The sequence below is a fragment of the Zalophus californianus genome, chromosome 8, assembly GCF_009762305.2.
Source record: "Zalophus californianus isolate mZalCal1 chromosome 8, mZalCal1.pri.v2, whole genome shotgun sequence".
Lineage (NCBI taxonomy): Eukaryota > Metazoa > Chordata > Mammalia > Carnivora > Otariidae > Zalophus > Zalophus californianus.
The window spans coordinates 26,758,952-26,775,052 of record NC_045602.1 but is presented as its reverse complement, the minus strand read 5'-3'; the positions used below and the strand labels follow the sequence as shown (position 1 = coordinate 26,775,052).

General features: G+C 35.3%; 1 protein-coding gene and 1 pseudogene across 10 annotated transcripts in view; one reads left to right on the top strand and one right to left on the bottom strand.

Annotated features, from left to right (window-relative positions):
- Window positions 1-16,101, bottom strand: part of BIRC6 (baculoviral IAP repeat containing 6) — a 229,460-nt gene that overhangs the window by 140,265 nt on the left and 73,094 nt on the right. For 7 of the 10 annotated variants that reach the window (XM_027620739.2, XM_027620742.2, XM_027620746.2 and 4 more), the window contains 8 exons: window positions 14,418-14,596; window positions 13,317-13,450; window positions 12,417-12,578; window positions 12,188-12,319; window positions 10,991-11,088; window positions 9,422-9,569; window positions 8,446-8,579; window positions 1,085-1,231 (listed from right to left, as the gene is read on the bottom strand). In XM_027620739.2, the coding sequence (XP_027476540.2) occupies window positions 1,085-1,231; window positions 8,446-8,579; window positions 9,422-9,569; window positions 10,991-11,088; window positions 12,188-12,319; window positions 12,417-12,578; window positions 13,317-13,450; window positions 14,418-14,596 (1,134 nt within the window). The remainder of the gene's footprint in view (window positions 1-1,084; window positions 1,232-8,445; window positions 8,580-9,421; window positions 9,570-10,990; window positions 11,089-12,187; window positions 12,320-12,416; window positions 12,579-13,316; window positions 13,451-14,417; window positions 14,597-16,101) is intronic. The other 3 variants (XM_027620741.2, XM_027620747.2, XM_027620745.2) reach the window with 1 other exon arrangement.
- Window positions 4,484-4,879, top strand: LOC113937072 (annotated as a pseudogene).

Sequence of the window (16,101 nt, the reverse complement as noted above, 5' to 3'; positions counted from 1 at the left end):
TCTGAATTTAAAAAGGCACTTGAAGAACTGGTAATTTCCTTTTAAAACCCTTCTTAAGGGGCACCTGGATGGCTCAGATGGTTAAGCGTCTGCCTTCGGCTCAGATCATGATCCCAGTGTCCTGGGATCGAGCCCCACATCGGGCTCCCTGCTAAGCAGGGAGCCTGCTTCTCTCTCTCTCCCTCTGCCTGAGGCTCCCCCTGCTTGTGCTCTCTGTCAAATAAATAAAATCTTAAAAAAAAAAAATCCTTAAGATTAAATTTTTTGTAGCTTCTCAAACTGTTTTTACTTTCTGTTACACTGCTGATGAAAACAAAAAGAAATCCACAAAGCACAAAACCACCAAGAGCTGAATTCACTCAAGACAATATTCACACTCTTCTGTGACTGTAAGATAAAGATAAAACCATATCTAATGTTTTTAATTATAAAAATTTCAATTATTTGCACCAGGACAGAAGTATAAATATTGACCCTATGATGTAAAGGGAAAAAAATCACAGAAAAGAAGGTATATAAAAAAACAAAGTTCCCACTGATTCATTTAAAACACCAATAATATGACATATTCAACACTTTCGAATATTGGTTCATATATCTGAAGTTGCTTTAAAATATCTAGAAAAATAATATTCCCTCTTCACTCTTCTCAACCTTCTCAAAGATATTATATACTGTGAGCTTTAAATATTCCATTAGTTTTAAATGTAAGAAATAACATTATGATGCCAAAACTACACATAAGGCTGGCCAACAGTTGAGGAGAGTTGAGGCTAGGTAAAGGAAATGTAGTCTATCATACTTTTCCCTTTACTTTTGTTATGTTTGATATTTTCCAAATTAAAGGGCTTCTAAAAATGTACACACATAAAAACAAATGGAGTTAAGACAGTGTTTTAGAAGGTAGGAAAAAAACTATAAATTGCTTATGATTTTCCCCCGTATTAATAAGCTTCTATTTAACATAACACCAAAGGAAATTACATATAATATAAACTGATATTTAAGTACTTAAAATCACTTTGATTTCACTTCTGCATAAAACGTATGATAGAAAGAGTGAATAATAAAAGAAGGTATATACCAGTAAACGTACTTGCATCATCCCTTTCTATTCTGGTGCCATCACTAGTTGACACACAAGTAAAGTGCAGGGGTTCAACTTCTAGAAGTCCAGTGAGAGATGTGAAACTACCTTCGGCAGCTGTGCAACTACTGACCTTTCCATTTCCTGTTAAAGAGACAAGTTTTATGCTATGTAAATTAATTTTTAAAAGGCAATAGTCATATGGAAAATCATAACTGCTACTTCAATTTCCATTAGAGAAGATAAATAAACACACAACCCTTATACAGTGCTTCCACAAAGGACATGGGATAAAGAAAACTAACAAACAGAAGATACTTGTTTCCAAGCTGCAAAAGCAGAGTTGCATAAAAGCAACTTAGTGGCCATTCACATTAATGTGAAACAATAACAAGTGATCTGGATTTTAAATGAGGAAAAAAGAATGAAATAAGGTAAAAAAAATGAAAATAAATAACAAATAAGTCAAATCAAAAAATGGGCAGAAGACATGAACAGACACTTCTCTGAAGAAGACATACAAATGGCTAACAGATACATGAAAAAATGTTCATCATCATTAGCCATCAGGGAAATTCAAATCAAAACCACATTGAGATACCACCTTACACCAGTTAGAATGGCAAAAATTGACATTTTTGTCAATTTTGTGACAAACAACAAATGTTGGAGAGGTTGTGGAGAAAGGGGAACCCTCTTACACTGTTGGTGGGAATGCAAGTTGGTACAGCCACTTTGGAAAACAGGGTGGAGGTGCCTCAAAAAAATTAAAAATAGAGCTACCCTATGATTCAGCAATTGCACTCCTGGGTATTTACCCCAAAGACACAGATGTAGTGAAAAGAAGGGCCATATGCACCCCAATGTTCATAGCAGCAATGTCCGCAATAGCCGAACTGTGGAAGGAGCTGAGATGCTGTTCAACAGACGAATGGATAAAGAAGATGGGGTCCATATATACAATGGAATATTACTCAGCCATCAGAAAGGATGAACACCCAACTTTTACATCCACATGGATGGGACTGGAGGAGATTATGCTAAGTGAAATAAGTCCAGCAGAGAAAGTCAATTATCATATGGTTTCACTTATTCATGGAACATAAGGAATGTCATGGAGGACATTAGGAGAAGGAAGGGAAAAATGAAGGGGGGGAAATCGGAGGGAGAGATGAACCATGAGAGACTATGGACTCAGAAACAAACAGGGTTTTAGAGGGGAGGGGGGAGGGGGGATGGGTTAGCCCGGTGGTGGGTATTAAGGAGGCACGTACTGCATGGAGCACTGGGTGTTATACGGAAACAATGGATCGTGGGTCACCACATCAAAAACTAATGATGTATTGTATGGTGACTAACATAACATAATAAAATTAAAAAAAAAGCAGAGTTGCATAAAAGCAACTCAGTGGCCATTCACATTAATATGAAACAGTAACAAGTGATTTAGATTTTAAATGAGGAAAAAATAATGAACCAGCTACTAATATTAGCTATTATACAATCTGTTAAGAATGCATAAAATCAGAATACATTATTTCACATCAACTGTGTAAATATGACACCAAGTAAAAACTGAAGAAACATTCTAAAATATTACCAAGATTTATCTATAAATACATCTTTGTATTTTGTATATATTATCAATTTTAGAACGAGGCCTACTACATTATAATCATGAAAATACATCTGACCCTTGAACAATGCTGAGGCTGGGGTGCCAGCCAAGCTCACAGGCAAAAATCCACATATAACTTTTGACACCCCCAAAACTTAACTACTTCTATCCTACTGTTGACCAGAAGCCTTACAGATAACAGTTGATTAGCATATAATTTTCATGTTATATGTATTATACACTTTATTCTTACAATAAAGCTAAAGAAAAGAAAATGTTAGTAAGAAAATCATAAAGTGAAAATACTTTTAAGTACTGTACTCTATTTATCGAAAATAATTCCACATATAAGTGGACCCGCACAGTTCAAACCCATGTCGTTTAAGTTAGCCTATGTAGTTGAAAAGAATTAAAATAATTCACATGATCACAAGTATGTGAACTGTAAAACCACAGCAAGACGACAAGACAGAAGAACACAAAAGAATTAAAAGTGTTATGTGGTATGGGGGAAAGGGGTTATTATCAGTACTGTCCCAATTTTCTGGAATTAGCACTGCTTTAAACAGAATTCTTTAATAGATAAAATTAAACAAAAACCAAAGATGGAAAGAATGGGGAGATACAAAACTATCAACATCTGAAGGACTAAATTAAATGCAAGACTAAATTGTCATAACATCTCCCACTTTTCATGCACAACATAGGACCTGACACATGTTAAAAAAAAAAAGTATTTATTGAGCACTTAATACTAGACATGAGAAATACACGAGAAAAGGACAGGCCCCAGTTCTCATTAAACACCTACTCTGTGTTATAGGTTACTAGGCACTAAACTAATCATACATCTGAACTTTAAAAAAAAAGTGCTTACCCTACAATCTAGCATTTGCAGTACAAAGTATTTACCCAAAGAATACAAAAATACTAATTCAAAGGATACACACACCCCAATGTCTATAGCAGATTATCTACAATAGCCAAATTATGGAAAGATCCCAAATGTCCACCAACTGATGAATGGATAAAGATATGGTGTAAACAATGGAGTATTACTCAGACATAAAAAAGAATGAGATCTTGCCATTTACAACGACATGGATGGAGCTAGAGTATTATGTTAAGTGAAGTCAGTCAGTCAGAGAAAGACAAATATCATAATTTCACTCATGTGGAATTTAAGAAACAAAGCAAATGAACATGGTGGGGGGAAAAAGAGAGAGGCAAACCTAGAAACAGACTCTAAGAGAACAAACTCATGGTTACCATATGGGAGGTGTGGGGGAGAGATGGGTTAAATAGGTGTCGGGGATCAAGGAGGGCACTTGTGATGAGTACCAGGTGTTTTAAGTAAGTGTTGAGTCACTAACTTGTACATCTGAAACTAATATTACACTGTATGTTAACTAATTGGAATTTAAATAAAAACTAAAAAAAAAAGTGCTATGTTTTACTTAAAAGGAGTTCAAAGGACTAGTAAGTCCAGGGGAAATCAGTCTAAGCCAAGGAGTAATAAAATACTTTCATGATGAGGTGATGAGATTTATGGGAAGAATGACATTTTTACGTACTTATTCCAAGCAGGGGAAACCTGGCAAAAGAAACAACATGAGTGAAATCTCTCCAGTAGGAAGAAGTATGGCACACTGGAGGAACTAAAGGAACAAGGTGGCTGGAGGAACATTTCTCAATCCAAACACCCCTCTCTGTATCTTTAAAATGATTAAGAACTCGCAGTTCTTGGTCAGGTGCAAGCGAGCGAGAAGGCAGTTGGCTGCGAGAGTAAAGCAATGCCTAAATCAAAGGAACTTGTTTCTTCAAGCTCTTCTGGCAGCGATTCTGACAGTGAGGCTGACAAAAAGTTTAAGCGGAAAAAGCAAGTTGCTCCAGAACAATCTGTGAAGAAGCCAGACTGGTGACACTTCAAGAGCCTGGTCATCCTCTGAGCAGAGTGGCAGGGGCAGCGGTGGGAACATGCTCCAGACTGGGAAAGTGAGCTACGCAGTGCTCGCGACTTTAAAGGGAAAGTCCTAATTGATATTAGAGAATATCGGATGGATCCAGAAGGTGAAATGAAACCTGGAAGAAAAGGTTTTTCTTTAAATCCCGAACATGGCAGCCAGTGGAAGGAACAGATTGCGGACACTGATGACACAGTAAGAAAGCTGTAAAATCAGAGCCACACGAGACCTGTACTGTTCTAGTTGTTTTAGTCTTTTTACATTGGCTTTTGTTTTCTAAATGTTGTTTTCCAAGCTATTGTATATTTGGATTGCAGAACAATTTGTGAGATGAATTTTTTTTATGTGCATTATTAAAAGTGTTCTAGGTGAAGCTAACTGTCAACTTTATTAAGTAAGATTGCTTTGTGCCTGCCACCTAGTGTAAAATAAAATCAAGTAATAGAATCTTTAAAAAAAAAATAAAATAAAATGATTAAGAACTCTTAAAGAACTTTCATCTATGTTGGTTGTAGATAGATATTCATCATAGCAGAAATCTTAGGATGAGAATAACTCAGGTAATAAGTTCATTAGATAGAAATAGAATACCCTGATGAAAAATAACCATCTTCAGACAAAAATAACTTTATGAGAGTGGCAATGTTTTACATTTTTGCAAAACTCTAAAATCTGGCTTATCGGGATGCCTGGGTGGCTCAGCCGTTAAGCATCTGCCTTCAGCTCAGGTCATGATCCCAGGGTCCTGGGACTGAGCCCCGCATCGGGCTCCCTGCTCAGAGGGAAGCCTGCTTCTCCCTCTCCCACTCCCCCTGCTTGTGTTCCCTCTCTCGCTGTGTCTGTCTCTGTCAAATGAATGAATGAATGAATGAATGAATAAATACATCAACAAATAATCTGGCTTATCAAAGAGGGTAATTGTATTGTCCTATCCATCTCCACATTGTGTGTTGCAGGATGTTGTTTTGGGAGAGCTTTACAAAAAAAATCTGGCCTATCACAGATATGCAGTTGGAAAAGGAATATTTTAATAGTCTTACATATTCAAAAACTTTGGCAAGTACTAATATTTTTTTTGAAGATTATTTGCAATCTGGTATCTGAAATCTTATGTTGTTTTTTTTTAAAAGTAGGCTCCACACAGTTCAAGCCACTGCAAGGCTTGAACTCACAACACCAAGATCGAGACCAGAGCTGAGACCAAGAGCTGGACACTTAACTGACTGAACCATCCAGGCGTCCCTGGTCTCTGGAATCTTACAGATGAACTTCTCAAACTCTATAACGTTATTTTTAATTGGACTTCCTGTACTTTTAAGGAATCTCTTACCTACTTGGAAAATACTGGTTGACGACTATATACATATGTTAACACATTTCATTATATATATCAGAAAATGACATTTAGTAATATCAACATAGGCCATCAGAAAAGTTGTTATATACTGGGAAGCTATCAAGCTCACTAGATGAAGCAAGTTCTCCAAAATTCTAATTTTTGCTTAAAAGCTCTTTTAACTCTGGCAAGAAACACTATCAATTGGATGGACAGTGAAAGGCTTTTCCTATTCATTTTTAAAAAAATACCTACCAAACAATGAAGTATGAATAAACATATTTTGCAGATCAGTCATTCTTGCAATAAAAATGGTTTTCCATAAAATAAGCAACTAGTTCAGCTTGTAACTCAAACTGCCAAAGTGTGTTTCCTTAAAACCACCATGGTATTTCAGTATGAAGCAAAAGTGCTTCATGCCTATTTCCCATTTCATCACAGAATACTCTAAACATGACTATCAATAGGTTTAAAACTTAATAAAATTAGTAAGTTTTACTGCCTCATCAGGGACATTTTAAAGTGAAACTGGCATATTTTTCATTGCCAAGGACAGAGTAGAGAACATCACACTTTTGCACAATTAGTATAAATGTCAATGCAGTGAAAAAGGCAAATAATATTGTTCTATCATGAAGATAGTTGACCCATGGATTCCCTGAAAGTATCTCAGAGATCCTGAGCGGGTCTACGTACCACACTTTGAGAATCACTAGACCAGAGAGAGGAGACTAACAGAGGCAATGGTACTAGATTAGGTGTCAAGGGAAAGAGAGCCAGATCATGTAAGATTTTATATGCTGAAACAGAGATTTTGGACTGCAGGATAAAGCAAAGACATGAAAAGTATTTTAAGGAGAGAGGTAAAGTGATCAGGTTTGCATCCAAAAACGATGGCACTCATTGCAGTGTGGAGAATGTACACAAGTGAAGCAAGAGCAAGGCAAAAAGACCAGTTAGAATGCTATTACTGTAGTCCAGATTCAAGATGACTGGCTTTCCTATAATCATGTGATCATGGGAGGTAAGAGAATAGATTTGAAATATATGATGGTGTAAAAAGAGATAGGATCTGTTGACAGCTTCAATGTGGAGGCTGAGAAGGAGGTATCAAAGATGAAATTCAGATTTCTGATGTGCGCCAGTGATGCCATTAACTGAGAAAAGGAACACCGCACAAGGATTAATGGTGAAAAATAAAATGAGACATTCAGATGGAGACTTATGTCATGATTTCTAAGTCTCTTCTTTACTGAGTGTGCAGCTCTCGTGTATTTAACTCCCTGGCCTGACCTGAGCTTTATGGTCTTTTCCTTATACTCTCTCCATAATGAATCTCATTCCATCCTAAGGTATACAGAAGGCATCCATTTACTGAGTTCTAACCTCTCCTCTGACTTCCACTCACAAACTGATGTCACTTGGGACAGAGAGATCAGCATAAAGTAGGCAGAGCCTAAGTCATCAAACAGAGGAGGTAACACATACCCACGGCAACATAAGCCATTAAAAAGTAAGTAACAGATTGGTAAGTATAGTATGATCTCTTTCATTAAAAATGTTCATGAATATGTGTAGCACACAAGTCTAAACAGCTAAACATCCTGTTAACAAAGGTAATCTAAGAGGGTGGAAAGGTTGTAATTAAGGCACTTTACATTTTATTTGTATTTCTGTATTTGATTTTTCCCTTTTGCTTTTTTTCACAATTCATAATTTACTTTAAAGTAAAAGAAAATGAAATTAACTCCCCAAATTGACTGCTACTTCATGTGATAATTATTGTATTATGTCAAAATTCTAACACCGTGGTTTATGGCAACACTTATAGTCAGTTCAGTAACATGGAAGAAAATAGTGCTCATTGTTTTCATTAACAAAACTAGATAAACACCAAACTATAGTACCTGAAAAGGTTATACACTCAATCCTAAAATCATATTCTTGCAGAAATGTATACAAGAATACATATAACACTGTATAAAGTTTAACTGAGTATGCTAGTATCTAGATACAGAAAATTTTTTTCACCATCTTTACTTATTACTATATATTCATTTTACTTTCTGAAATATGAAATAAAACATTCTTTGATTTTGTGGACATGAAGGCATACCAAACAAAACGGAAAAGGCTACAATAATCACATTTTAAAGTCTCTTATGATCATTAAAGTTACACTGACATGCAATGAAACACACACAAAAAACAAACAAAAAACAAATTCACAACCCTTCCAAAAATAACTTCAAAATTTTTTTTTAAGGGAGAAGTTATGAAATAAGGGCAAACAGTTTCATGAATCACAGATGTTAAGGTTAAGTCCTGAAGAATTTTAGTTTTTCAAGACAGAACATAGTCACTACAATCTGTTAAGTCAATGGTAGCTTAAACCAAATATGTAAAAATCAGAAATTCCTTTAATAAAAGATGTTACTACCTGAAAGGACATCTGACAAATCAATTTCATCTGACTGGACACCAATGCTGCTGTTGTATACATTTTTACAAGAAGAACCGCTCATCTCCAAATCAAAAAGGACTGGATCAAATGGTGAGCTATATAATCCGTATCTGAAAAATAAAATAATGTCCTAACAATTTTCCTGTCAGCCATCTAATTAACAAATTACCTATTTATTTAGTTTTGAAAGCAGTTTGACACAGGGCAAAAGGAAACACTAACCAGATTTAACCCACTAAATTCAGTGAATCTCAATTGTGTTCCTCCAGAAACCTATACTCTAAAAGATGTGGCCCAGAGACTCAACAAATGTGATTCTAATAAACTGGTAGGTAATGAACCAAGACTGAATCTTTATCTGCAGACTGAAGCAAGGACATGATAACCAAGCACCCTTCCCTCAACTCCACTATTAAATACACTGATTCAGTAGAAAATACAAAGGCTTTGAGTAAAATTTTATCAAGATTTCTTATCTAAAAACATTACAAAATCATCATGTTAAATAAGAGAATACTTCCCACACTGAAGATCAGGCAAGAACTCAAATCTAACCTTCAGCTATTTATTACATTATGTTGAAATTTTAGAAAAATCAACCAGCAGATGAAGAGTACTGGTTAAGGCCAGTAAGTGATTTATATAACTCCAACCACAAAATTCAAACTATAGAGAAACAAATTATTTTAAATGTTTCTTTGATTAGCAAGAAATACCACTTTTAAGTGTTTACATAATTAGTCCTCTAAATAACCATTTTCAGGACCTTCAAAACTATAAAAGGAATTATTTCAGAGAAAACAGAGGAAAAGAAAACCTTAGGCTAATACTTTGAAAAAAGAAATGCATAAATATATTTCTGCAAGCAAATACATATAGAGAGAGAGTTCTGTGCAAAGCTGGTATCATATCCTGAAAGGCCCACTGTTAGTCATTACGTATAATAAAATACCTTGTCTGAAGTAAAGCTTCCATTGGTGTTAGCCTGTCCTGTAACTGTTTGGACACAGCAGTAAGCAAAGATGCACAAGCTGTACTGCACCCAGCCAAATCTTCATCTTTAACATAATTCAGTAAGACAAAATACCAATAGACAGAACCTGAAAACAATAAAAACAAATCAATGTTTCTTTTCCTCATTGTTCCCTAACAAAGAGAACTTCAGATTACGTATTTATCAGTAAGTCCCCTTACAAAACAATCTCTAAAGAATGGACCAATTCCTTGAAGGGCACTAAGAGGACAGTGACAGAGAATTTGAAATATTTTTTTTAAGGAGTATATAAGTCAACCTAGTCATTTAGGTTCTCAGTAACTTGAGATGACTCTGAGGGACATTTTAGAATAGCTGGAAAAGTACAGAGATATCAGATCTTCCAAGCCATTCTTCCTGAAATACTGTTTGGTTTATACTAAAATTTTCAAAAACAATGGATGGCCATGAGGTACAAATAACACACGCTGCCAAGTGAATATAGTCGTCCTATACTGTCAGTTAGATAGATACAAACCCACATGGTTAAAAAACGATCATGATGTACTTTAAGACTTTTATAAAATATGAGATATCTAAGTACTAAGTATACCCCAGAATTTAAGCATCCTACCACTAAGAATATTCTCAAAAAACTATTTTAAACTCCAAGACTATTAGAGTACGCAATCAAGTCCAAAACTTTCTACTCTATAGAACAGAGAGTTAACAGTTCCACCCAGTTTATGTCCAAGGTAAACATAAACAGATTCTTTATGCAAATTAAGATTGATAAAATAACCATTTATCAACTAACTTTCAGCAGGCTCTTTTTCTACAATACCACAAAGATCAAATCCTTGTGAAATATACAATCCTTGTTGAATAAGTTGATTATTTATTAAACAAAAGACTCTAAGAAATGTCTACAAAAAAATAACATTAGGTTTAGAAGGACAAATCAGTAGCTCTTTATAGAAACAACAAAACGGCATTGTATTTTTAAAATATTCATTACTTTATATATGTGCTATTTTAGGGGACTGCTTTGTAAAGTGCTACTTGATAACTACATTCACTCTTTTTTTTGTTTTTAAACACCACATTCACTCTTCAATGGCATTTCTATAGTCTTCAGGTGCTGGAAAAACCTACTGGCCCCTTATAGAGAGTTCTAGTTTGCCAAAGTGCCTACCAATCACACACAACACCTGCATGGAGCATTCTACTTATGTTACCTCTCTGGCTCTTGCTGGCACTTTAGCAAATTTGTGATATCTGATCTATAGTCAGTGAACAACCAAACAACTCAATGATTTTAATGAAATATAGAAAAAGCATGAATTAAGATGACTTGCTATCTACTCAACTCTCTCACTTCTTCCAAGCTCTGCCCATCTAATAAATCACAATTTATCAATCCCTTAGAGAAGCTACAGAAAAAAGGCAGAATAACCAAGGAAAAAAATACTTATAAAATAATCCCGAACATATTGTGAGATATTTCCTAGGACTACTGCTATTTGTGATTAAACTAATTTCACATACCACCAGTTGCCGCTGCAGGTAAAAATGACATATTATCAAGTAAGGCCTTCAATAGGACAGATCCAAATCCTGGTTGATATGGGTCACATTTGCCATTACTGAAAAAATTTAAAAGAAAATATGTAAATATATCACTCAATATCTAAATTCAATCCTAAACATGGTGTAGTACCTAAGAAAACCATTTAAAATGTATTCATAGAGATTACCAAAAAAATCTGCCCTAAAGCCCTATATACACAAAGAAAGATAACAGGGACTGATTATATTAAGAGTCTTTGTAACGGTTTTCTTTACCAAAAAGGCTAACAAACACATATAGTCAATACTATCAGTTTTTAAACATTTACTAGATGGTTTAAGTCTCGGGGTCTAGAAAAAAGGTCTGCACAATGTTACAAATAAGCCTGGTAAGACTGTCATATAACAGGGAATAAGGCTTAGGAGAAGAATTCAAAGACAACCAGGGAAGATAAAAACAAAGGTGGGAGATGGGATCCCCTTACCAAACTCCCGATACTGCTACTAATAGGCAAAGAAGCCTAGTAGACTACTTTAATTAAGAGGCGCCTGGGTGGCTGTCAGTTAAGCATTCAACTCTTGATTTCGGCTCAGGTCACGATCTCAGGGTGGTGAGATCAAGTCCTGCGTCGGGCTCTGCACTTACCAGGGAGTCGGCTTGAGATTCCCTCTCTCCCTCTCCCTCTGTCCCCTTTCCCCGCTCACACATGCTTCTAAATAAATAAATAAATAAATAAATAGGGACGCCTGGTTGGCTCAGTCGACTAAGTGTCTGCCTTCAGCTCAGGTCATGATTCCAGGGTCCTGGGATCGAGTCCCGCATTAGGCTCCCGGCTCAGCGGGAAGCCTGCTTCTCCCCCTCTGCCTTGCTGCTCCCCCTGCTTGTGTTCCCTCTCTCTCTCTGTCAAATAAATAAATAAAATCTTTAAAAAAAAATGTACATGTATATATATAAATAAATAAAATCTTAAAAAAAAAAGACTTTGCAAGATGACATTTTCTCCTAAAAACCTAAAATTCTTTCTTAGTATCTCAATAACTCTCTTCAACTTTTGAAAATACTCTTGTTATACATTCATTCGATAAGTATCAAATTACACTACAGACACAGCTATCACCTGCCAAACTGCAAGCGCACCTAAAACTGGACTTTCAACAACAAAAAAACCCACCAACCTAATGCACAAAGCTAGAAATCGAGCACACTTATGGGCTATGCTTCGTCCTGCCTCAAAGAAGCAGACACGCACGATGTCTGAAAGACATTTTCGTGTTTTTGAAAGCAGGCTCTCATTTCCCTCTTTGGAGCTGCAAAACAATAGCAGACATTTAGACTCATCTTGAACTTCTATTCATAACATCCAAAGGGCAATCATCAGTGTTAAGTAAAATCTTAATTATTAACCTTCCAGGTCCATTTGAATGTACTCCAGCTAACCAACAAAGGGTATCCAGCACAAGGCTCTGGGCATGTTCTGTGATTTGGCCATCATCTGCTTTTCTACAAAGAGTGTTAAGAAGCTTCTCATGAAATTCTGAAAACTGTAACATAGCACATCGTTGCACTCTAAAAAAAAAGAAAATACAAATACATTAACAACCAAAACAGAACAGTTAGACTAAAGCTATCACAACCTGGTTGGTCATATATTTATTTCATTGTGAATCATGAATATCACAATTCAAAATTTTTTTAAAAATTAAATATTACAATGGAATGTAGATCTCTTATTAATTTTATGGTATTAAAAGATTTAAAACAGCATATAAGCAATACTTGGTTCATAGAAAGTTTTAAAAGAAATTAAGTTTGGGGCGCCTGGGTGGCTCAGTCAGTTAAGCATCTGCCTTCGACTCAGGTCATGATCCCAGATCGAGTCCCATATGAGACTCCCTGCTTGGCGGGGAGTCTGCTTCTCCTTCTGCCTCCCTACCCCTGCTTGTGTGCACTCTCTCTGATAAATAAAATCTTTTAAAAAATAAAAGAAATTAAGTTTAATAATGTATTATATTCTGACAAAGAGTGAATAAAACCTCAAATTATATTTCTTTCCTCGTTCTACAAATACCATTATTTATACAAATACAATATTCCTGGTATACTCCAAAGCACTTTATATATATAATGAAGTAGAAAGGTAATTCATACCCTCACTGAGATTACAAGTACTTAAGTAAAATGGAAAGCAAACAAAAATTTTCAAGTAAAAGTCAGAGTCAAAAATTTTATGTGTTGTATTTTACTAGAATTCTTCTTTTGTACATTTATTACTATAAGAATAGAAGGAGAAGGAAATGAGGTTACCTTTCCTTAGAAATTGAAGTTTTCTTAAATCTTCGAATGGTGACTGAGACCTCTTGCAGTAAGTCACAGCCCCGGAGGTTCTCAGATTTGCGGGCACCACTTGTATTTTCATTCTTAACATTAGATGATTTTTCCTAAACATACAAAAATAAATAACTCAATGAACAACCAGAACTAAAAAATTATTTACTAAAGTTTTTAAAAAAGAAAATAACTGAATTGTGACTATCAAAACATATATATCAAATTAAAATGACAGCTTTTACCCTCATATTCAGTAAATGACTAAATTCCCCCAGAATTATAATGGGGAAAAAAACAAAGTCACTGTTTTAAAGGCAATAACCCAATGATTAAAGACTAGAAAGCCAAAGTCCTGAGACCAAGTCACAGCCACAGCACTTATAAGCAATATGAAATACGACTGCTCCCCAATCTCTAAGGTTCACTCACTTTCAGTATGAAAAATGGAGATAATAGTAGCACCTGCTCTGCCTACCTCAGAGTTATTTTGAGGATTAAAATCAGATAAAGTACACAGAAGTCCTTGAAAAATTGGAAGACCTATACAAATATAAGATGATTGGTGTTACTGATATTGCTATTGTTGCTTATGAATAATGATGACAGAGAAACAAAAATCTCCAGAGTTCAGGAAAATCCAAGATCAGACAATTATGAAGAGACAGCTACTTGTAGGAAATCAACCTCAAAATTAGATTTATCTCTAACACTACTCCCCGACTTCTCTTCCTGCATCCTCCCAAATGTTTACCAAAAAAAGGGGTGAGTTACCAGTAAAAGACACAGACATAAATTCTAAAACCTAAATAAATATTATGGCCTAAAATAATTATAAAGGGAAGTATCTGCTAACAAATACTCTCTCCTGAGTATACTTTATAAACACTTGCTTAAAGTTAATTCAAAATATATTCTTCTTAATTATATTTTTAAAGTCACTGCAAAGAAAAATTATAAACGAACCAATTGTCTATTGAAAAATCAATGAAGGGTCATACTACTTCCAATTGTGTGTCAAATCTTGTCCATAATCTTTATTACAGCATTGTTGTGGTTCAAAATGACACTGCTTCATACCTTGCCTGCTGCAACTTTTGCCAAGAGTGAAGCAAGTGAATAACCCTTGTTACTCTGGTGTTTTAGGGATGGAAGTCTTACTACAGGGCGTATACCACCATTACAGATCTCATCTGTTCCTCTTTCATTCACTGCCTTGACGTGGATTAAAAAGGAACGATATTTTCCTCCTGCCATACCTGAGGAGCAGCACAGAATGGGAAAAATAACTTAATCACCAAAAGACCAAATTGTTTTTCATCTTTGTAGAGCAAGTTAATTCCACAAGAAAAATACACTTGATTGGAATTTTCAAATTATACTGTTTGAGTATAATCATTGAATAACCTTCATATGGTGGTAGCAAAAGAACAAAAAGCACAGGAGTTATACAAACACCGTAAAACAGAAAATTCTAATTGTTACAAACATTATGCGTGTTTTTCCCCAATGAAATTATTCATTTTAATAAGACATTTTGTGAACTACAGAAAAACACACACAAAAAAACTATCTTTAAGGCACTACCCACAGATAATGATGGTATCATTATGTGAATCCATCTCGACTTTTTATGCATGCATGCATGCATATACACATATATTTGCATACACACATATACATAAGCACTGCAGTATTAAGATATGAAAAAGCACAGGCTTTGGAGTCACTACCTGTGTTTGAATAATGGCTCTGCCACTTATTAGGCATGTGACAAATTAATCTCCTGTGGTTTGGTTCTTTCAAATGTAAAATGGAAGTACTAACGGTACCTATCTCAAAGACAACTCAAACACAATTGCATGGCACAAAGAGAGCACTCAATAAATATTGGTTATTACCACCAGTACATTTTATTCTCTTTTAACTAAATTAAGATCATACCATACATATCTAAGTAAAATATATTGTAAAAATACCCTCAAAATAATACACTCACCAGTAAACCATCAGCCTATTGGTACCTTGCAGGTATTTAAATCTTTCTCTAATTACAAAAACTATCTTTCTTGTTTCCCACTGATTAGCCGGCCTACTGTGCTAGCATTACACTGTTATACTCTTATTGCTGTATTATTATTCTATGTTCTAGTATCTGACAAGACCCTCTCTCTCTCTTTTCTTTTTCCAAACTTCTTTGATCCATATCATCCTTTTCCTCTAAAAATTAAGCAATCATTTTCTCCAGTTCCAAAGGCTTTTGAAGAATTTGGTAAGAAAAAAAATCATTCTTGGTAAATTCTAGAAAAATTAATACCGTTGAGTCTTTTGAAATGCATGTCATTTAATTGCATTCTCCATTTTGTCAAAGCCAACATCTTTGTTTTCATATACAAATTTAAGTTTCACAATCTCTTTCAACAAAAGTAACTTCTACTTGCAGCAATATGAGAGATTTTTTTTTTAAAGATTTTATTTATTTGAGAGAGAGAATGAGATAGAGAGAGCACGAGAGGGGGGAGTCAGAGGGAGAAGCAGACTCCCTGCTGAGCAGGGAGCCCGATGCGGGACTCGATCCCGGGACTCCAGGATCATGACCTGAGCCGAAGGCAGTCGCTTAACCAACTGAGCCACCCAGGCTCCCAATATGAGAGATTTTATTAGTCTTGCTGACTGCTATACCCCAACATGCAGCGTAACACACTAAAGGATCTTATAAACTTAATAGAGGAATTAGGGTGTAGTCAAGAGAACACATTAAAAC